The following is a 20,265-nucleotide window of genomic DNA, read 5'->3' as shown; positions in this document are numbered from 1 at the left end:
AGGTTTCTAGTGTGTATAACGACTTGGCGGGGGTGGGAGGATGGTGAAGAACCGCACCGTCGCAAGTTTTCATTGGTTTCTAGGGAAGCCCGTCCGATGGTCAAGATATCGCGAGAGCTTCTATTCCGGGACCATTCCTGCAGATTAGCTGAGACCCCCCCCCCCCCCCCCCCCCCCCACGAGAAGTTGCAAAGCCGTGTACTTCATTTCCTAGATCGGCGAACCGCCCTAGCCTTCTTTGTCCTTGGCCAATCAGGTCAGTTCCTCTTTCCCCTTCCTCCCTATTGGCGCCCGCCTCGGAAGAAGCTAGGATTTGGAGTCCTCCTGATGACGCACGGGTGGCTGGGAAATACGGTTGCCTTTTCCAGGGGATTGAGGCATTCCCTTTGCCCTCCCTTTGGGCTGTGCTGCCAGATGACCTGTTTCTCGACAAATAAAAAGGGTCTCAGGGACCCTTTCTGAGTTTCCCATACGCAGAGCATCAGTGTCGGGGCCTTTCGCGCCCGTGCGAGACCGACCGGTTGCATTTCTCCCGGTACCTGTCCCCATAGCAACAGCGCTCGCTGAACACCCCTCCCACCCCGTGGGGTCGCGTGTTTTCTCTTTTAAGGGTCGCTCTCATTGCTGTGGGCAGCCAGAACTCAGGTCTGTAGTAACAGTTGACAGGCCTGGTGGCCATTTTTTAACCAGATGTCCCAGTTAGAACGCGGTTGACTATGCCAAGCCAACTTCTTTACTTGGGCCCAAAGAGGGCAAGGGACCCACACAAGTTTACATACGGCTTATGGGTTTCATCTGTGGTGACCATCGACACCTTTTTCACCCTTCACCATGCACATTCACAGGCACACAAATAGAGTCCAAGCCTCAGACAAGAAGTTGTTTATTGGTGAGAAGACACATGGAGATGTGGCTGTCAGGCCTTGGAGCTTCCCTGGCCTCTCCTTACTCCAGTCCTGCCCTTCTCCCAGCCAGTTTGTCTCTACTGATATCCACCAGGACCTGGGCTTAGCATCCAGAGCAGATGAGTGCTCCTTCTGCTGTCTCTGATCTATTCTGCCAGTGTCCCGTCTGCCGGTGTCAAGGTGGTTTGGGGTTCTCCAGGGCAGATAGGTCTGGGCTCTGTCCAAGAGTGCCCTTCCCGGCTAAGACCATATCCAGTAGCCTGATGCTGGGTACTGCCTGCCACACAGTAATACTCTCTCCATCAAAAGGATGATCAAGATGCCCCTTCCTCATTCTGTCACTCTAAACTCCAGAAGTCTCATTGTTGCAGCTCATAAAGTCAAACAAACCATGGTTCAGGATGCTGGTCTCCTAGTGGCAAGATTGGGAGGGATTAATTCTTTTTTTTTTTCTGAGGAAGATTAGCCCTGAGATAACATCTGCTGCCAATCCTCCTCTTTTTGCTGAGGAAGACTGGCCCTGAGGTAACATCCGTGCCCATCTTCCTCTACTTTCTATGTGGGACACCTACCACAGCATCGCTTGCCAAGCAGTGCCATGTCTACACCTGGGATCCGAACCAGTGAAACCCGAGCCACCCAAGCGGAACGTGCGAACCCAACCGCTGCGCCACTGGGCCAGCCCAGGGATCAATTCTTAACAGGTTAAGAGACAGCAGGAATTTAGGGTTCTTTAAGAGCCCTTAGGTTAAGGCCAGTTTATTCATTCAACAAGTATTAGAGTGCCCACTGTGTAGTAGGCAGTGCTCTAGAAGCTAGGGGTATAGACCACACTGGCAAGGTTCTGAGCCCAGGCAGGACAGTTTCCTGAGCTTCAAGGTCATTGTCTCCAATCTCTATTTCTATCTGTTCACTCCTTTCTCCCATTTCTTCCCATCCTTCTCCCTCCCACCACCTCCCAGACCCTTTCTTCTCTGCTTAAGCAGCAGACACCCTCCCTTTGGTCTCTTGGGCCTCCACCCTCCCTGGACCCCATCATTCCAGTTCTGTTGGTGGCTCTCCCTTGAGAGGCCTTGCCCGACCATCCCCTGTCCCAAAGGGCCTCAGGACCAGGTGCCCACGCTGGTGCTTGATACGGGCAGAACTGTCACCAAAACCCTTGCCACACTCTGCACATTTGTATGGCTTCTCCCCAGTGTGTGTGCGCCTATGTTTGACAAGATCTGAGCTCCTAGGGAACTCCTTCCCACAGAAACCACACACATGGAGCTGGCTGGGTCCAGAGGGCTGGGCCTGGACCCGGGGTCGAGGAGCTGTGGGTGCTGGGCCAGGGGGGTTATGTGGCCTTAGGAGAGTGGATGGTGGTGGTGGCCGAGCCCGTGCACCACGGTGGGTGCGGAGGTGCTTGACTCGGGCTGAGCTGTCAGCAAAACCCTTGCCACACTCAGGGCAGAGGTAGGGTTTTTCCCCCGTGTGTACACGATGGTGTTTCACCAGGTCTGAGCTTCGGCGGAAGCCCTTGCCACACTCAGGGCACTTGTGGGGCTTGTCACCCTCCAGTGGTGGGGGTGGCTCCCCAGCCTGTGGGCCACCGGGCTCTGGCTCCAAACCAGGCAGGCCAAAAGGCCCATCACCCGAATGTGAAGGGCTTCGAGGTGTCAGCGGGGGGCTAGTGCCAAGAGGAGGTGGGGGTGGGCTTGAGCTGGGGGGTGGGCTGGGGATCAGGGGGGCCAGGGGGTAGCCTGGGAAGCTGAAGTCCTGGGGCTCCATGTGAGTGAGGCGATGGCGGAGAAGGGTGGAGCTGAGACTGAAGGTGCGGTCACATTCCGGGCAGGCATGAGGCCTCTCGCCACTATGGGTGCGGAGGTGCTTGACCCGGGCAGAGCTGTCAGCGAAGCCCTTGCCACACTCAGGGCACAGGTAGGGCTTCTCTCCTGTGTGCACCCGGAGGTGCTTTACCAGGTCTGAGCCCCGCGCAAACTCCTTTCCACACACGTCGCAGCCAAAAGGTTTGGGCCCCAGGTGACTGCGCTGGTGGCTCAGAAGGCTGCAGCTGAGCACAAATCTTTTGCCACAATCGATGCAGATATATGGCTTGTCCTGGGCCTTAGGTCCCTGTGGAGCTGCCATAGCTGCTCGAGATGGCTGCCGTCGGGGCATCACAGGCCGAGGGGGCTGTTCCCCCCGGTGTGTCCGCTGGTGCTTTATGCGGGCAGAACTGTCACCAAAGCCCTTGCCACAGATGCCACACTTGTAGGGCTTCTCGCCGGTGTGTGTCCGCTGGTGTTTCACGAGATCAGAACTCTGCCGGAAGCTCTTGCCACATTCACCGCAGATAGTGGGGCGCTCACCACCAGGGATCCTGGATCGAGGAATCTTTGGGGGGCCCTGGGCTGGTGGTCGGGCTCTGTAGGGCTTTTCACCACTATGAGTTCGCTGGTGTTTGATACGGGCAGAGCTATCCCCAAAGCCCTTGCCGCAGACCCCGCACTTGTAGGGTTTCTCCCCTGTGTGGGTCCGCTGGTGTTTCACCAGATCCGACATCTGCCGAAAGCTCTTACCACACTCGCCACACACAGCAGCCCGATCACTAGCCTGGCCCCAGCGTGGTTCTCCCAGGAGCCGGGGACCTCTGCCCCGAGCCTGAGGTTTTCCTGGCCCCTCTCTTTGCACCCACAAGTCATCCCAAGTCTGGATGCCTTCGGGTTTGAGAGAGGCATTTCCTACTTCATGACCTGGGGCCAAATCTTCCTCTTCCTTGAACCCCAAGTCATCCTCCTGTGGGGTATGTTGAAACTCATCTGGCTGAGAAATCTCCACATTCTCACTCCCTAGACCTGGGGAAAGAAAAGGAAGTTGTAGACCCTGCCCTTTGGCTCAGCCTCTATCTTCAACAGCAACCTCCCCAGGAAGGCTCCTTGACAATCTGTGGTCACGAGCATCTCTCTCACTCTCTCTCCTCTGAACTTCTAGAGCACTTATTGTCTGTGCATCTCATTAATAATAGGAACTTCCTTTTACTGTGCCCTTATTATGTGCCAATCACTGAACTAAGCCTAATTGAATCCTTGCAAACAATCCTATGAGGTAATACTATTACTGTCTCTATTTTACAGATGTGAAGACTCAGAGAATTTAAGTCACTTGCTCAAGGTTATAAAGGCTAGAAAGCAGCAAAGCCAGGTTTCTAACTCAGGTCTGTCTGATTCCCAAGCTTGCCTTACCCACAACATTATATTGTCTCTATTTGGAAAACCAAGAATTTGCTATTTCTATTCTATCTTTTCATATTAGCTCATTCTGTAATTTATTACTTCAATCATCTTGTGTGTACCTGAGAGGACCCAGCACACACCACTCCCTCAAGATGCTCAGGGTTGGTAGGAGATAAGATAAAGCACAAATAATTATAACTGTGGGCTCAGAATAACTGTGCTGTCACAGAGAGAGGAAATAAGGAGACAGGGCCGGTCTTTAACAGCAAAGAAAAGAGTAACCATTGAGAGGAATAGAAGATTAAGCTGGAAAGGGATGTTGGGACTAGATTAAGCATGTAACGTCTGCATTCAACACTAGGTTAAGGCTTTTAATTAGCAGGCAGAAGGGAGCTAGGGAAGGTTTTTCAGAAAGGAAACAGGATAAGATTTGGACTTAGATCAATGTGGCTGCAGAGTGCATCATTGAAGAGAAAAGGGCTGAGGGGATTGCCAAAGGGCTGTTGCTATTGCCAGGATGAGACAGAATGAGGCTTGAAGTAGGACAGAGGCAGTGAGAATGGTGATGACTGTCCAGGAAGGGAAGAAAGACCATGAGATGATGCTCCTCACGGCCTGGCGCACAGAAGGTGCTCAGAAACACTGGCTCTTTTCCCTCGGCCTTGGGTCTCCTCCCACTCTCTCCCTGGAAGGAGACTTCATATCCGATTTTTCCGGGTCTCGGCCAGGCTGATCCCAGCACCGGAGTCCCCACCCAACCATTACCTTCCCACGGCGGCGCATCGCCAGGGCCCTCACCTGTGCGGGCGCCTCTCAGCTGCTCCCTCTCCTCCGGGCCATGAAGATCCGGGTCCCAGGGCTCCACTGCGCGCTCCATCGCCAGCACGCCGCCCTGAGCAAGGGGACAGATACAACCCCACGGTCACACAGTCATGTGCGGCCCGCGGCGCCCTGCCGCTGCTGTCTGCCGGCCGGCGCGGACACCGGGCAGCGTCCGGGTCCGAGGTGCGGGGCGCGGCTCTTGGTGACCCCCGCCCGCGCCGCTGGTCGCCCCTGCACCTGCTGCTCCTTCCGGCACGCAGCTGCCCCCTTCACCTCCCGGCCATCACCGGCTCCGCCATCCCGGCGCCCTCCAGAGCTCCTCGGCGGGGCTCCGGTGCCCAAGCCACTGACGGATGTGGGATACAGGATCCGGGATCCGCGCCAAACGTGGAAGGGGCTCGGACCCAGGAGTCCCGGGGGCGGCCGCCGGGGGCGGGGACGGGAAGCGGAAGCGCTGGGCCGCACCGAGCCGCTCTAGGACCTCGGAGGAGCTGCACGCCTGTGGGGGCCGCCCGCGTCCTCCCTAGCTCGGTGGCCGGCGGGCGGCCGCGTGCCGCGGAGAGGGCTACTCTAAGCCGAGGACAGTTGCCCGAACTCGGTGGTATTAACCGTGTGCCTCCTGGGCTGGAGCTGGGTGATGAGGACCGAAGACTCTTCCTAATTGTCTCCGTGTTGGGCCACCTGCGCCGACCTACCCGCCTGGCCAACTGCGCCAGCCACTTCAGCCCTGAGAGACAAAGAGATCCAAACATGGACCCAAGGAAAGGGGTGGGGGAAAGACCAAGGCAGACAAAGGGCGGCAGAGGGCGGCGGAGCCCCCAGACGGGACGGGGGCGGGGCACCGAGACGCAGGAAACAAAGCGGGGCCGGTCCGAGAAGCCAGACGCCGAGGGCTCGGGGTGGGGCGTGGGGCTGGGGGCTGGGCTAGGGGAGACCGAGGCTGGAGCGGAGGCTAGAGGAGGGCGCCGGATAAATGCTGGCAAGAGGCGGACAGACAGAATCAGAAGTGGGGCCCAGAACAGAGACCCTAAGCCAGAGACTCAGACACAAAGTCATAACCTAGAAGCCCTTAATCAGAGAGGACGCAAAGGCAGAGAGAGACCGAGAGACAGCGACAGACTAAAAATAGAAGAACAAAAGATTGGCCACCAGAGACAAAGATGTAGAAACAGATAAAGTCATTGAAGCAGAGTCGGAGGAGCTGTAAGAAAAGGCAGGGAGCCTGGAGAGAAATAAGCTCAGAGGCAGAGGAACAAAGACAGTGAAACAGGCAGAGACGAGAGACACAAAGAGGCCATGGGGAGACTAGGGACAGGTTGACCGTCCTACATAGGCCAAGCCCTGGGAGAGGCTGAAACATGAAATCCTGTTTTCCAGCTTGGTGGGGCCCTGGCTGGGGTGTGTTGCAGCAGATCAGGGGCATGATGCCAAGTTGCCTTTGGGGAGAGGGGATTGCCTGGAAGTGTCTGCAGCCCATCTGATGATGAGGAGGGGTGACAGAGGTTTATATATTAATTCACATTTATTAGCATCTCGGTGCTAAGCCAAGGGTTTGGGATAAAGAGATGAAACACATGGAAGATTTGTTCTTGGACTGCTACCAATTTAAAGGGGCAAGCACACAATTCTTGAAAAATTGAGAACTGTAAGGGCATAAGAGTTACATGGACTCATTCAAGATAGTGTGGGAGAGCAGGAAGGGTTCTATTCTGTGGGAATGAGCCTGCATGGCTCTGTGTGCCTGGTATGTACAGAAGTTAGACACTGGTAGAAACAGGGACCATAAATCAATCAGCACATACTTATTGATCACCAAGAAATATCTAGACACTGTCTATGCCCTAGAAATACAGAGAAATTCCTCAGGGAGCTGTCAGCCCTGTAGAATATAGAGATGTGCAGATGATGTGACAGATTCTATACTGACTTTATGAGAAAGGTATGCTAGGAGTGTAGTGCAGAGAAAGATACCTTCTGTAGAGTTTAGTGGCTGTGGACACTGTCTTTAAGGTCATTAATTCAGTTTGATTCCTGGCCTTGTCATTTACTACTGTTTGTTTGACCTTGGGGAAGTTACTTTTGTTTCTTGAACTGTAACATGGGGATGACAATACCTAACTTGAATGGTTGAGGATTGATATGTGTAAAGCACATAGCAGAAAATATCAGCTATTACTCTTTTGGCTGGAGTAACCAAGAAAGAAGGTAGCATTTTTGAGCTGATCATTTCAGGGCAGCTAAGACTTCAGCAAAGTCTAGAGCCTGGCTGAAGTGAGGGCTGATGAAGACCTCTAGGCAGAGGGAATGAAATGAACAGCAGCCCACATACTAATTGAAAACCTACTACTAGAAGCTTAAGATCCAAAGATGATTAAGACCTATCCTCAGGAAACTATAGAATAGTTATGTTTTAATGTGTCATGAGTTTACATAATAGGAAAGCAGTGCAAGCTAGAGATAGAATGGTAAGTTTATTCATTTGTTCCGCAAACATTTCCTGGGGAATCCACCATGTGGCAGGCACTTGTGCTGGGAAACAGAGATAAGAGGGTACCAAATGGCAAAGAGCCAGCTCCCCTTGGAGGAACCTTCCCCCAAAGGCTGGCTAGCCCACACACCATACTTACTTTCAGAGCTAGCTCTGACTTTAAGAAGACAAAGCCTGGAGTTATTGGGTCTGAATCTGAACTCAGGTCTAAAGATGCAAAAGCCCCTCCAGGGATGTCTGGTAGGGCCATAGGTAACTATGAAGACATGGTGGTGAGATGAAAAAGAACTAATCCAGATGATTATTAAATGGGAAAACTGCTGTCCACCATACACTGCCCCATAGGAAGCTCAAGGTGGGACCTTTCTTCAAGCAAACAGGCCCCAAGCCTTATCACATAAATAGTGGGGTGTAATTTGTTATAGTTAATAAGCATGTAAAAGGAATGTTGTGTCACTATTAACTCATGTTATTGCTGCACTTAACAGAAAGACCAGCCAAGATCCTTTTCTACAGGGTGATTGTTTTTTTTTTTAAGATTGGCACCTGAGCTAACATCTGTTGCCAATCTTTTTTTTCTTCTTCTTCTTCTCCTCCCCAAAGTCCCCCAGTACATAGTTGTACATTCTAGTTGTAGGTCCTTCTGGTTGTGCTGTATGGGACGCTGCCTCAGCATGGCTTGGTGAGTGGTGCCATGTCCTCGCCCAGGATCCGAACCAGTGAAACCCTGGGCTGCCGGAGTGGAAGTGCGCGAACTTAACCACTAGGCCACGGGGCCAGCCCCAGGGTGATTTGTGAATATGCACAAATGCCTTAAATGTGTGACTTCTTTTGACTCAATAATTCCTCTTATAGAAATTAGGCCCAAGGAAATGGTTGGACAAGTGTACAATGATAGCACCACAAACATATTCACCCAGCTCAGCGTTGCTTATCACAGGGAAGATTAGGAGTCAACCTAAATACTAAGAATCTATAAAAATGATAATTTAGATATGTTTTTATTATCATAGAAAGATGTAGAGAACATATGAAGTGAGAAAAGCAGATTTCCAGGGCCCGCCCTATGGCCAAGTGGTTAAGTTCGCGTGCCCCACTTTGGCGGCCCAGGTTTCCACTGGTTCAGATCCTGGGTGCGGACATGGCACCACTCATCAAGCCATGCTGAGGAGGCATCCCACACAGCAGAACCAGAAGGACCTACAACTAGAATATACAACTATGTACTGGGGGTCTTTGGGAAGAAGAAAAAAAAGATTGGTAACAGATGTTAACTCAGGTGCCAATCTTTAAAAAAAAAAGCAGATTTCCAAGCAAAGTTATTGGATAACCCTAGTTTTGTAAATATTTATATGTATAAACATAGGAGAAAATCTAGAAGGATAAAAATCAAACGGGGTTCTATAATGGTAGTGATATTAGATGTAAATTTTTCTAATCCATTTGTGTTTTCTAATTTTTCTATGAGAATATATGTTGGTTATACAATAAATAAGTGAATAAACATGTTATTTTCTTAAAGGCTATTGAATAAGTCAGGCAGAAGCTGATCAGAGTCTGAGCCCTGGACAGGGCCGTGGGGTGGAAGGTGTAGAGAGAAGGGGACCAATTTTTCTGATCGATAGGAAGGACTTCCGAACCAGTTGGATATGCTTGTGGAGAGGGAGGGAGGGAGGGAGGAGTTCGAGTTTTAACTAAGACCGTAGGGCCGCTCAGCCTGATGAGATATGCAGGAGGAAAGGCTGCAGAGGAGGGATGGGGGCGGGGAGGGGCGATAATTATCCCTTCCCTTGGCTTCTCTAAGTCCTTTGTTTATCTACATTACACTGCAGTTTTAGCACCAATGCCGTGTGTCACACTTACTTGTGGCTGGCTGTCTCCCCAGAGGACCACAGCCCTGATTCACTCTGTCTGGATCCTCAGCAACTAATCCAGCAGACCAGTCACTAGATTTGAGCTGGTGGCACTGTCACACCCCCTCTGCTCTTGTAATATCAATAACTAGCATTCTGTGTGAGCTCATCTCAAATGCCAGGCACTGTACTAAGAACTTTATGTGTATTAGACCTCATCATGACCCTATGAGGTAGAATTATTAATGGCGCCATTTAATAGATAAACAGATGAAGTCACAGAGAGGTTAAAGTAAGATGTCCAAGGTGACACAGCTAGTAAGATCATATAGCTCTTAATCACTATACGTCCCTATAATCATATCAACTTTACACAGCCTCTGTGAGTTCAGTGTAGGAGGAGCTTCTAATCCCATTTGATAGATAAAGAAAGTAAAGCCCAGAGGTGTGACTTTCCTAAGGTTACATGAAGGGAAGGTACTAGAAAGAAGGTTGAAGTAAGGATAAGATATACACATGGCAACAAGGATGGATCTTAAAAAATAGTGCTTGGGGCTGGCCCCGTGGCCGAGTGGTTAGGTTTGCATGCTCTGCTTTGGAGGCCCCGGGTTTTGCCAGTTCGAATCCTGGGCATGGACATGGCACCGCTCATCAGGCCACGCTGAGGCGGCATCCCACATGCCACAACTAGAAGGACCCACAATAAAAAATACACAACTATGTACTGGGGGGTTTTGGGAGAAAAAGAAAGAATAAAATCATTTGTGTCAACATGTACTGTATACTACACCTTTTAAAAAATGTATACAAATCCAGAAATTACACATTAGCACATTAGAGTGGTTGCCTTAGGGTGAGGAGGGAAATGACTGAGCTCTGAGGCTATATTAGCCTGCTCAGCCTGCCAGAACAGAATACCACAGATTAGGAGACTTAAATAGCAGACAATTATTTTTTCATAGTTCTGGAGACTGGAAGTCCAAGATCAAGGTGCCAGCAGGATTGGTTCCTGGTGAGGAACCTTGGGTTGTAGACAGCTGCCTTCTCACTGTGTCTTCACATGACCTGTCCTCTGTGCCCGCACAGACAGAGATTGCTGGTGTCTCTTCTCCTTATGAGGGCACCAGACCTATCAGATCAGGGCCCCACCTTTTGTCTTCATTTATCCTTAATTACCTCCCTAAAGTCCCTATCTTCAAATATAGTACCATTAGGGTTAGGGCTTCAACACATGAATTTGGCGGGGGACACAATTCAGTCCATAACAGTGGCTAAAAGGGAAATAATAAACAGAATAAAAAGGAGTGGAGAAATAAAATGGGTTTGGAGTGGTAGGCAGGATCCAGATCAAGCAGGGCCTCATAGGCCATAGTAAGGAGACTAGCTTTAAAGCCTTGGATAAGTTAATTTACTTGCCCGAGGTCTCCTAGCTCATAAAGGCTAAAGCCAGAGTTTGTATATATGACTGATTGACTCCAGAGCCCATTGTCATCCAGAACCACTCTGAATTCTGATAACAAAGTAGAAATGTGTGTAACATGAGGAACCTGGAGTTCAGAGAGGTCAAGTGACTTCCCCAAGGTTACACACTATGTGGTAGAGCTGAGGTTTGGGGAATTCTTTCTGACTCCAAAGCAAGGCTCCTTTTACGTGGTATGTAGCCTCTCAGCCCTTTGACTAATTTCATTCTTTCATGTATTTATTTACCTGCTATATTATTATTTATTTATTTTGCTGAGGAAGATTCACCCTGAGCTAACATCTGTGGCGATCTTCCTCTACATTGTATGTGATGTGGGTCACCACCACAGCATGGCCACTGACAAGTGGTGTAGGTCTGTTACTGGGAACCGAACCTGGGCCCCTGAAGCAGAGCTTGCTGAACTTAACCACTAGGCCACAGGGCTGGCCCCTCATCTAGTATATTATTAATTGGCACCTCCTTTTTTTTTTTTCTAATATTTTATTTTTCCTTTTTCTCCCCAAAGCCCTCGGGTACATAGTTGTATATTTTTAGTTGTGGGGTCCTTCTAGTTGTGGCATGTGGGATGCCACCTCAGCATGGCTTGATGAGCGGTGCCATGTCCATGCCCAGGATTTGAACCGGCAAAACCCTGGGCCACTGAAGCAGAGCATGCAAACTTAACCACTCGGCCATGGGACCAGCCCCAATTGACACCTTCTTTGTGTCAGGCCCTGTGCAAGACACTGGGGATATAGAAATTAGGAAGACATATTCCCTGTCCTCAGAGCTCAACCAGGAGTGGGAGAGACAGCCAGGTAAGAACATGTGGGCATTGAAGGGGTCTGTGAAAGGTGCTGGGGAGTCCAGAGGAGGGACAATGACTCTGCCTAGGGTGGTGGAGGAAGCTTTCATAGAGGAAGAAGAGCCCTTTGAATCAAACCTTTGCCAGGTGAAGAGGACTTCACCTGACGCAAAAGAAGGAAAAGCTCAATGTAGGCAGAGCCACGGATGTGGGCATTTGCCAAGGGCAAGTGAGAGATGGGGTGATGAGGTCAGATGGGGGAGGCTTTGGCCACCATGCCAGAATTCAGACTTGATTCTGAGGTCACTGGGGGGGTCCCTAAATGGTTTGTGCAGGGGAGTGCCTTAGCCAGGATTCTGCAGGAAGGTCTGTCTAGCAAGGATGTCCAAAGATCTGAAGTCCTTTTAAGAATCCTCTGCATGAGTTGACAAGGAAAACTTGACGGCTCCTCCCACGCCTAATTCTGTTATGGCTTTTGGTTCACTCAGACCCTGGAAACTTTTTTTTTTCATCCCTGACAAGGCCTTCATCTCACTTGCTAGAGAGACCAGCCTGCTTCCTTCCTCTCTGCCTACACCCCACCTCCCATCAGGGTGATGCGGCTACAGTGGGGCTTGGAATAAAGGTGTACAGAGAAGACGGATTGAAGCTTCCCATAGGGGTGATACGCAAAGGGATCCAGGAGGTGGGGACACCAGGTATTCTTGGTCTTGGCTTTCCTTACCTCTCTGGGCCAGTTTGAGCATCTCAGCTTCCTACATTGCCCGCCCCCTTGTTTGCTGCACTCAACTTCCTGCCCCATCAGAGGAAGTGGGGATCGAAAGCAGGTGCAGCGACAGCTAGCAGGGCCATGGTGAGTCCTTATGCCCAGGAATCCGGGTTCTCTGCCCCTAGTCCCCAACCTCCAGGGTAGCCAGGCCCAGGTCAACCCATAGTAGGCTGACTTCTCCTAGCTAACCAGGTTATACTGGGGGCCCTGCCTGCTGCTCCCAGCAGCCTCATATTGTCCACCCCCCACCAACAGGACAAGGAATATGTGGGTTTTGCTGCCCTCCCCAACCAGCTGCACCGCAAGTCCGTCAAGAAGGGGTTTGACTTCACACTCATGGTGGCAGGTCTGCTTGTTTTGGAGAGGGGGCTGGTGAGAGTGTCCTCAAGAGATCCTGGCTGTCCCCTCACCTGACCAGTTGGACGTGTCCTATCCACAGGAGAGTCAGGCCTGGGGAAATCCACCCTTATCAACAGCCTATTTCTCACCAACCTCTATGAGGATCGGCAACTGCCAGAGGCCAGTGGTAAGACTCTCCCCATCCTCTCCAGGCACTCTGTGTCATCCCTGCTCTGTGTTCCCAGGCTGCACTCTCTTCCTTTCCATCTGGGTCTCCCATGACTTTCTGTGGGGTACTCAGGCAGCTCACTGCTTTTCTCTGAGATTCAGTTTCTTCCCCGGAAAAGTGGGTGGGGACAACTGATACTGAGAAAGGAAATTAGTCCTGCCTCAGAACCCTACCCAGCTCCCTGACCTCTCCCCACCCCATAGCTCGCTTGACACAAACGCTGACCATTGAGCGCCGGGGTGTGGAGATCGAGGAGGGGGGCATTAAGGTGAAGCTGACCCTGGTGGACACACCTGGCTTTGGGGACTCATTGGATTGCTCAGACTGGTGAGGAGTGGGAGAGGGGATGACAGCTAAGGCTCCCCATGTGGGCACTCTGTGGAGACTGAGGGGTCAGTTACGGGACTGGTCTGCCCTGACCCCCACCCACCCTGACCCAAAAGGTGGGGCCTGTTTCTGGTGGCCTTGTGGCGCAAAGTGCCCTGTGCTTCCCAACATCTGGCCTACACCTCTCCTAGTTTCCTCTGATGTCTTTGGTTGGAGCCAAAAAACTACTTCCCACCCCCACAGTCCTGGTTAGCCTTGCCCTCTTCCCTGCCCTGTGGCCCCTGATCTCTGACCACATGTTCTCTCCCTACACCCCAGCTGGCTGCCTGTGGTGCACTTCATTGAGGAGCAATTTGAGCAGTATCTTAGGGATGAGAGCGGCCTGAACAGGAAGAACATCCAGGATTCCCGTGTCCACTGCTGCCTCTACTTCATCTCACCCTTTGGCCGAGGGTCTGAGGGGCACCCTGGGGGTTGGGGCATTTGGCGAGGACTTGGGAGGGGGGCCTGTGAGCCCCGAAGCTGAGCCCTGACTAATCCCTGGGTACAGGCTCCGGCCCCTAGATGTGGCCTTCCTCCGAGCGGTGCACCAGAAGGTCAACATCATCCCAGTCATTGGGAAAGCAGATGCCCTGATGCCTAACGAAACCCAGGCCCTCAAGCAGAAGGTATGTGTGGTGACCTCTGACCTTCGGCCCACATGAAGCCAAAAGACATCATCAAATGTGAACTCATCTTTGACTTCTTTGCTCTTGGGGTAGCCTTTTCAGAGCATGATGTGTCAGGCAAGACTGTAGGAAAGAGTTTCTGAAGAAAGTGGGTAATAAGCTGCCTGAAGGAGCCATGTCTCTGGAGGCTCAGAATAGAATTCCTGGACTAGATGCTTGGCTAAGTCCTGTCTGAGGGCAGGGGCATAGTTATGATGGTCCCTGATATCCCTCTGGCACCAGGATGCTGATGACGCCCCCTTCAGTGTCTTCAGAGCCCTCTCACACTGTTTTTGCTATGTCTCTCTCTCTTTCTTGGTCTTTTGGTGTCTGCCTCATCTTAGAATCTTACAAGGCTTTTCAGCCTTTCTTGTTAGAGTGTCTTTGTCTCAGGTTTTCACAATCTATGTCTCAGTCTCTCACTGTCTGAGATTTTGTTTTTGGTCATCCTGTATGTCCATCTCTCACCATCTCTGTATTTCATGTCTTCTTCCCTGTCTCTGACCACCCAGTATCTGTACCTATACCTCACTGTCTCTGGCCATCAGTGTCTGTTGCTCACAGCCTCTTTGTTTCTCACTGTCTTTGCCTCTGTCTCTCTGAGATCCGGGACCAGTTGAAGGAGGAGGAGATCAACATCTACCAGTTCCCGGACTGTGACTCTGATGAGGATGAAGACTTCAAGAGGCAGGATGCAGAGATGAAGGTGCTGAGGCAAAGGAGGAAGGGGCAGAGAAACAGGGGAGGTAGATGTGGAGGTGGAAGCTAAGAAAGAGGTTTCTGCCCAGCAGTGGGCAATGGTGATCCCTGGACTCCTGCCCTCTAGGAAAGCATCCCTTTTGCAGTCGTCGGTTCATGCGAGGTAGTGAGGGCAGGCGGGATCCGACCGGTGAGGGGACGCCGCTACTCCTGGGGTACCGTGGAGGGTGAGTAAGGCGGGGCACCCGTTCTGAGGCCGTCAGGGAGCCAAGGCCACCTCTGAGTCAACAGCAGCCAACATGTGAAGTTGGGGCGAGCTCTGGTCCCGAGGGTCTTAGCAGCCAAAAGAGGGGTCCTTGGGTTGGAGACCCGACCCAGGGCTGGACCCGAAGCTCCCTGACGCTCGCCGGTCCGCCCCCCAGTGGAGAACCCCCATCACTGCGATTTCCTGAACCTGCGACGGATGCTGGTGCAGACACACCTGCAGGACCTGAAGGAGGTGACGCACGACTTGCTCTACGAGGGCTACCGGGCCCGCTGCCTACAGAGCCTGGCCCGGCCTGGGGCGCGTGATCGAGCCAGCCGTAGGTAAGAGCCGCAGCTGACTCAGGTGCTTCCAAGGCCCCGCCCTCACCATCTATGACCTCGCCTTCACCATCCAGACCTCTCTCGCAGTCTTTCCCCACCCACTTGGCCTACATCCCTAACCTCAAAAACATGGCTCAGCCTCTCAGACCCCGACCTGGCTCCAGGCCCTGCCTCGCGACCGTGACCCACAACCATAGGTCCCACCCTTGATTCCTATCCCTTTCCCCTACCCCCCAGTAAGCTTTCCCGGCAGAGCGCCACAGAGATCCCGCTGCCCATGCTGCCTCTGGCCGAGACAGAGAAGTTGATCCGCGAGAAAGACGAAGAGGTGAGCAAGCACCTCGCTTCCCCCGCGACCAAAGCCCCAAATCCTCCTCGAAGTCCCTCTCTGGCCTGGCCCGGTCCCACTGCCTGCAATCTTGCCCCACACAGCTGCGCCGCATGCAAGAGATGCTGGAGAAGATGCAGGCCCAGATGCAGCAGAGCCAGGCTCAGGGCGAGCAGTCGGACGCTCTCTGAGGTCCTGGCCGGGGCCCTGCTTTACCTCTGCTCCCCCTTCCGTTCGTCTCTTTTCCAATCCACAAACCCCCTCCCCCGCGCCCCAGCCTAGATTTGCCCTGGGTTCTTGGGCTAACGTGTTCTCCGGATCCCGGACTTTGTAGGCCCGCCTTTGGCTCCGCCCCCAACCCGCCCTCCGCCCACTTCACGATTCCCTGACTCCCCCCGACTCCCGCGCCTCTTCATCCAAGCTGTGACTTCAATAAAAGATTTCCTTGAGGCCACGCGAGTCTTCTCTTTCTCGGCAGAAATAAGTAGCGGGCGTAGCCAGTGGAACCGCCCCACCCAGGCCTCCGGGCTACTATTTATTCATTCATTTGTTGGGTACTGGCTTTGTGCCAGCCAGTTTTTCAACCCGGCCTAAGCACCTCTCGCACGAACCCGCCGGTAAGAAACAAAGACCAGTTCAATTTTATTAGGAGTTGAGGCGCGGGGTCTGACTGGCAGGAACGCATTGGCCAGCAGAGGCCTGAGTGACTTCCCTACTCCTGGTCCTTGGCGTCACCATGCGTGATGACGTAGCAGATGTTCTTGTAGTCCACGTTGCCGCCCACGTCGGGGGGGAAGGCCGCCCACATGTTCTTGATCTGGGGAAAGACACAGGAGCATCTCCTACCGGTTCCTTATGCGCCCCCTACCCCTAGCTTCTTCCGGGCCTCTCCCCCACTCACCTCTTCCTGGGAGAAGCGGTCACACTGTGTGGTAAGCAGCTCCTCCAGGCTGGAAAGAGGTGACATACGAGGAATTGAGATGGGCTTTGTGATTCCTTTCCACTGCCTCCTACCTCGTCCTTGTTGCCATTCCTCGTCTCACCTTGAAAACTGGGGGCATTCTAGATCCCTCACTGGTCTCCCAGACACTCTGGCTTCCCGCTTTTCCCCTTCTCCCTATATGTGCTGTGAAAATTTAATCCTATCGCCCATTTCCACAGACCTAATTTCTACCTTACCTCTGGCAGTGGCTAAGCCTTGGTAGGAATTTAAGGAGGCTTTCTGTGTGGGAGCAGTTGGAGGGGGTCACTTACAACTGCTTCTTGATGGTGCCCTTCCCATCAGGGTCCAGGACCTTGAAGGCTCCAGTGATCACATCCTCAGGGTCGGCACCTTGGGGGTCAGAGGGCACATGAAGCTGAAGGGTCTGTCCCTGAAAGGTCTGGGGAGGGGCAGCTGGGGGCTTGGACCCAGAACACTTCATTCACCTTTGAGCTTCTCTCCAAACATGGTCAGAAAGACGGTGAAGTTGATGGGACCGCTGGCTTCCTTCATCATAGCATCTAGTTCCTCATTCTTCACATTGAGGCGCCCTGGAGCAGGGTCGGGGAAACATGGGCTGGAGTGGGGTTCTTCTCATAAATTCAGGTCATCCCACCCATTTTTCATCTGGGTAGACTGAGGCCCAGGGTGGAGCTGGCAGGGCTGGAACCCACGGCTGTTGAATTCCCAGGACTCTGCATCCTTGAATCTTTACAGGCAGGATGGAGGACTCACCCATGGCTGCGAAGGTGTCCCGCAGGTCTTCCTTGTCAATAATGCCATCACGGTTTTGGTCGATTACCGTGAAGGCCTGTGGAGGGCAGGGGCAAGGAGGGGTTATGTCCGCATGGCCAGGCTTCAGCATCCCTACCCGAGGCAGATCAGATCCTGGCCCCAGCCAGCTGTCCTCTTACAACCCAAGCAGGGAGGGAAGCAAGGAATTCTAAACTCTTCCCCTCCCCCCAAACAGGTGCACATTCCAGGGAAGGGGTGGGGGGAGGGGCAGTAGAGGATGGCTTTGGTCAGCCTTCAGTCTCTCCTCTCCCCTCACTCACCTCCTTGAACTCCTGGATCTGAGTCTGGTCAAACATGGAGAAGACATTGGAGCTTCCACCCTCTGCTGCTGCCCTTCTCTTGGCCTTCTTGGGTGCCTGGGGGGTGAAGGTTGGGCAAAGGGGTCCATGGGCCAATCCCTATTCCTCTCTGGAGGCGATGGATTAGATTCAGTGCTCTTTGAGTCCATTCTTCTAAAGCAACTTTTCTGGTTCCAGGCTTCCCCCTCCTTATGACCTCTTTGCTGAGGGCACTTGCTTTACTTGCATCCCCAAATTCCTATCTGTAGACGTTGAGTCCCTATCCCTCCATCCTACTCAACAAGTGGAAGGTTCCTTCCTCCTCAGTGCCCTAAGCCTGCCTCCTCTGAGTCCCAAACTTGCACTGTGACCTTGATCCACTCATTCACCCTGTCTGAACCTCTGCCTTTCATTTGTAAAATAGGAGTGGGAATCCTCACCTGGCCAGTCTCAGAGGTTTTTAGGAAGATGAAGCGCAGGAAGGTATAGAACTTGCTTTGAGAGAGGGACTGAGCTTCTGTGAGTGGAGTGTCTGGGCAGATTATCCTTGAATGGGTCCTTTAGGCCATCATTCTGTATGCTCCCCATTAGTGATACTAGGAAGGGAGGATTCATCTTTTTTCCTCTTGCTGGACTGGGGACCAGCTACCTTCTTTCAAAGGGTGAGGCTGTTCTGAGGTCTGAGGGATCTGGGCAGGGGCTGGGGGAGTCTCACTCACCATGTCTTTCGTCTCCTGGGGGCAAGGCAGTGGCTCTGGCTGGAAGGAAGCAAAGAGTCGCCTTGGGGAGGTCCCTCTGGGGTTATATAGTCCTGCCTGAGGGAGCCCTTAACATACCAGGGTAACCTTAGCCCTGTGGGTGCCCACCCCAGATACCAAAATAGCCGGCTCAGCGCCTCTCCTTTCTTGGAGGGCTGGCAGCAGCTGGAGCCCAGGGAGGCGGGGGGAGGGAGCAGGTCTTGGGATGCATGTCTCACTAGGACCTGGGCAAAAAGGGATGTTCTTTCTCCCAAAAGGGGGCTGGAATGTGCCAGAGTTCAGAGAGGGCCCAAGCTGAGCCACAGTACTGGGAGAGAGATCAACCAGGCCCCTGCTCCCCATGGGGTGGGCCCAGATTTAAACCCAGCAAATTTATTGAGCACTTACAGTATGCCAGGCGCTGAGCTGTGCTTTGTGGGTGCACTTTGGCAAACGCAAACCCCCCACGTTGTGGAGTTCACAGTCAAGAATGTGTATGTGTAGGGATAGTGGCAGAGTTTAAAGGTGGGAGAGAGCAGTCTGGGGAAGCCGAAGGATCAGGAAGTTCTTCTACATCCCCTTCAAGGAAAGGAGGGATTTTGTGAGGAAAGATGGAATTCCTGGGTATGAAGACACCAGAGAGCCTGGAGCAGAGAGCTTGCTCTGTGATCTTGGGCTTTGTGCCTCAACTCCCCATCTTGGTTCCCCCCTCTATAAAATGGGGATGTAATTCCCATCCCACGGAACTTTGGATGTGAACACTATTTGGAAACAGTTTAGTGAAGTATAATCATTATAATTAATATTTAGGCCTGGCCTTGGTGGAACTTACAGGGTAGCTGTGGAGATGGGATAAATGCAGAAAAAGACATACCCACCTGTGAGGAGTGCGGAAGTAGAGGGCATGGCAGTCCTGTCTAGGAGTATTGGGAATAACTTTATGAAGGCCAGTAGAAGTGACTCAGGTGAAAGTGGAGGAGCAGGTGTGCTAAGCAGAGGGCACAGATAGGCAAAGGCCTGGAGAAGTGAAAGATGACAAGTGTTCAGGTTGCCAGAATTGTGATGGGTCTTGAGCAGAGGATGCAAGGGGCTGGAGACACTGGAGGGTCTTCAATGCCAGGCTAAGGGCTGAGACCTTGGGAGCCTTGGAAGGATTTGAAACAGGAGAAGAACATGGTCTAGTGTGACTCTACAATCACTTCTTTGGATGCTGGTGTGAAAGTTGGAACTCAGAGGAGGGGAGTCAAAGATATCAAGAGGGAAGCTAGTTGGTCACCTCCTCCTAGGTGGCTGGGATAACCAGTGGCTTCTCTCTCCATTCTGGGCAAGAACCAGCTTGTCTTACTGTGTGACTTTGAGGTACCCTCTCCCACCCCTCTGGACATCTGTGCCCCAGTCCTCTCTATACAGTGGAGGCCTGGGGAAATAGTAGCTGAGGAAGCCCCAGGAGGCCCAAGGTTGGCAAGGACACCCATCTCCTCCTCCTTCTGTTCCCTCTAGGACCCAATGTCCTGAGGAAGGTGCCTCCTCCCCTCCCCCTCCTTCAGACTCATGCCAATGTCTCTAAGACATTTTCTTTTCTGAGCAGTGGGGCCCAGCCACCTGTTGTCTCTAAGAAGAGAGAAGGAGCCACCCTAAACTTAGCAACTGCTCTTGGCCTCCTGCACTGGCCCCTCCCTGCCTCAGTTGACAGCTGCCTCACCTTATACGGTTACCATGGGGATCCAGGCCTAGGGAGGAGCCCACTTATTACTGGGCTCTGGGAAGGAGGAAAACTCCAAAGAGAGGAATGGGGGAAGTGCTCAGGAAGCTTGGGTCAAATGGAAAGTGGGGAAGTTGAAGAGAAGGAGATCAGGAGCGGTCTATGTCAGACAGTGAATGGAAGTTCACAGGATCTGAGTCTGAGCTGGGAGTGAGGAGCCTCAGAGAACTCAGAA

The 20,265-nt window shown here is 52.5% G+C and overlaps 3 protein-coding genes across 4 annotated transcripts; 1 reads left to right on the top strand and 2 right to left on the bottom strand.

Moving 5' to 3' along the window:
• Window positions 1-1,469: 1,469 nt before the first annotated feature.
• On the bottom strand, window positions 1,470-5,388 carry ZNF48 (zinc finger protein 48). Of its 2 annotated transcripts, none has more exons than XM_046665342.1 (3): window positions 5,216-5,388; window positions 4,919-5,012; window positions 1,470-3,742 (listed from the first exon to the last, which is right to left on the bottom strand). In XM_046665342.1, exons 2-3 carry the CDS (start codon window positions 4,995-4,997, stop codon window positions 1,941-1,943), a joined length of 1,881 nt encoding a protein of 626 aa, XP_046521298.1. In that variant the 5' UTR covers window positions 4,998-5,012; window positions 5,216-5,388; the 3' UTR covers window positions 1,470-1,940. The 2 variants fall into 2 exon arrangements, with proteins under 2 accessions (XP_046521298.1, XP_046521296.1); XM_046665340.1 differs by having other exon boundaries at window positions 5,180-5,387.
• Window positions 5,389-11,439: 6,051 nt separating this feature from the next.
• On the top strand, window positions 11,440-15,969 carry SEPTIN1 (septin 1). Its single transcript, XM_046666449.1, has 12 exons — window positions 11,440-11,563; window positions 12,294-12,403; window positions 12,575-12,665; window positions 12,759-12,845; window positions 13,091-13,214; window positions 13,533-13,667; window positions 13,765-13,882; window positions 14,526-14,627; window positions 14,748-14,847; window positions 15,043-15,208; window positions 15,446-15,536; window positions 15,641-15,969. The coding sequence occupies exons 1-12, from the start codon at window positions 11,440-11,442 to the stop codon at window positions 15,725-15,727; spliced, it is 1,335 nt and encodes a 444-aa protein (XP_046522405.1). The 3' UTR covers window positions 15,728-15,969.
• A 185-nt stretch (window positions 15,970-16,154) lies between these two features.
• On the bottom strand, window positions 16,155-18,452 carry MYL11 (myosin light chain 11). Its single transcript, XM_046665797.1, has 7 exons — window positions 18,311-18,452; window positions 17,574-17,669; window positions 17,254-17,329; window positions 16,965-17,069; window positions 16,791-16,869; window positions 16,438-16,486; window positions 16,155-16,353 (listed from the first exon to the last, which is right to left on the bottom strand). The coding sequence occupies exons 1-7, from the start codon at window positions 18,311-18,313 to the stop codon at window positions 16,249-16,251; spliced, it is 513 nt and encodes a 170-aa protein (XP_046521753.1). The 5' UTR covers window positions 18,314-18,452; the 3' UTR covers window positions 16,155-16,248.
• Between the last annotated feature and the right edge of the window lie 1,813 nt (window positions 18,453-20,265).

This window comes from Equus quagga, chromosome 7, assembly GCF_021613505.1.
Source record: "Equus quagga isolate Etosha38 chromosome 7, UCLA_HA_Equagga_1.0, whole genome shotgun sequence".
Taxonomy (NCBI): domain Eukaryota; kingdom Metazoa; phylum Chordata; class Mammalia; order Perissodactyla; family Equidae; genus Equus; species Equus quagga.
Note: the sequence above shows the minus strand (reverse complement) of the source record. Positions and strands in the feature narration are given on the sequence as shown.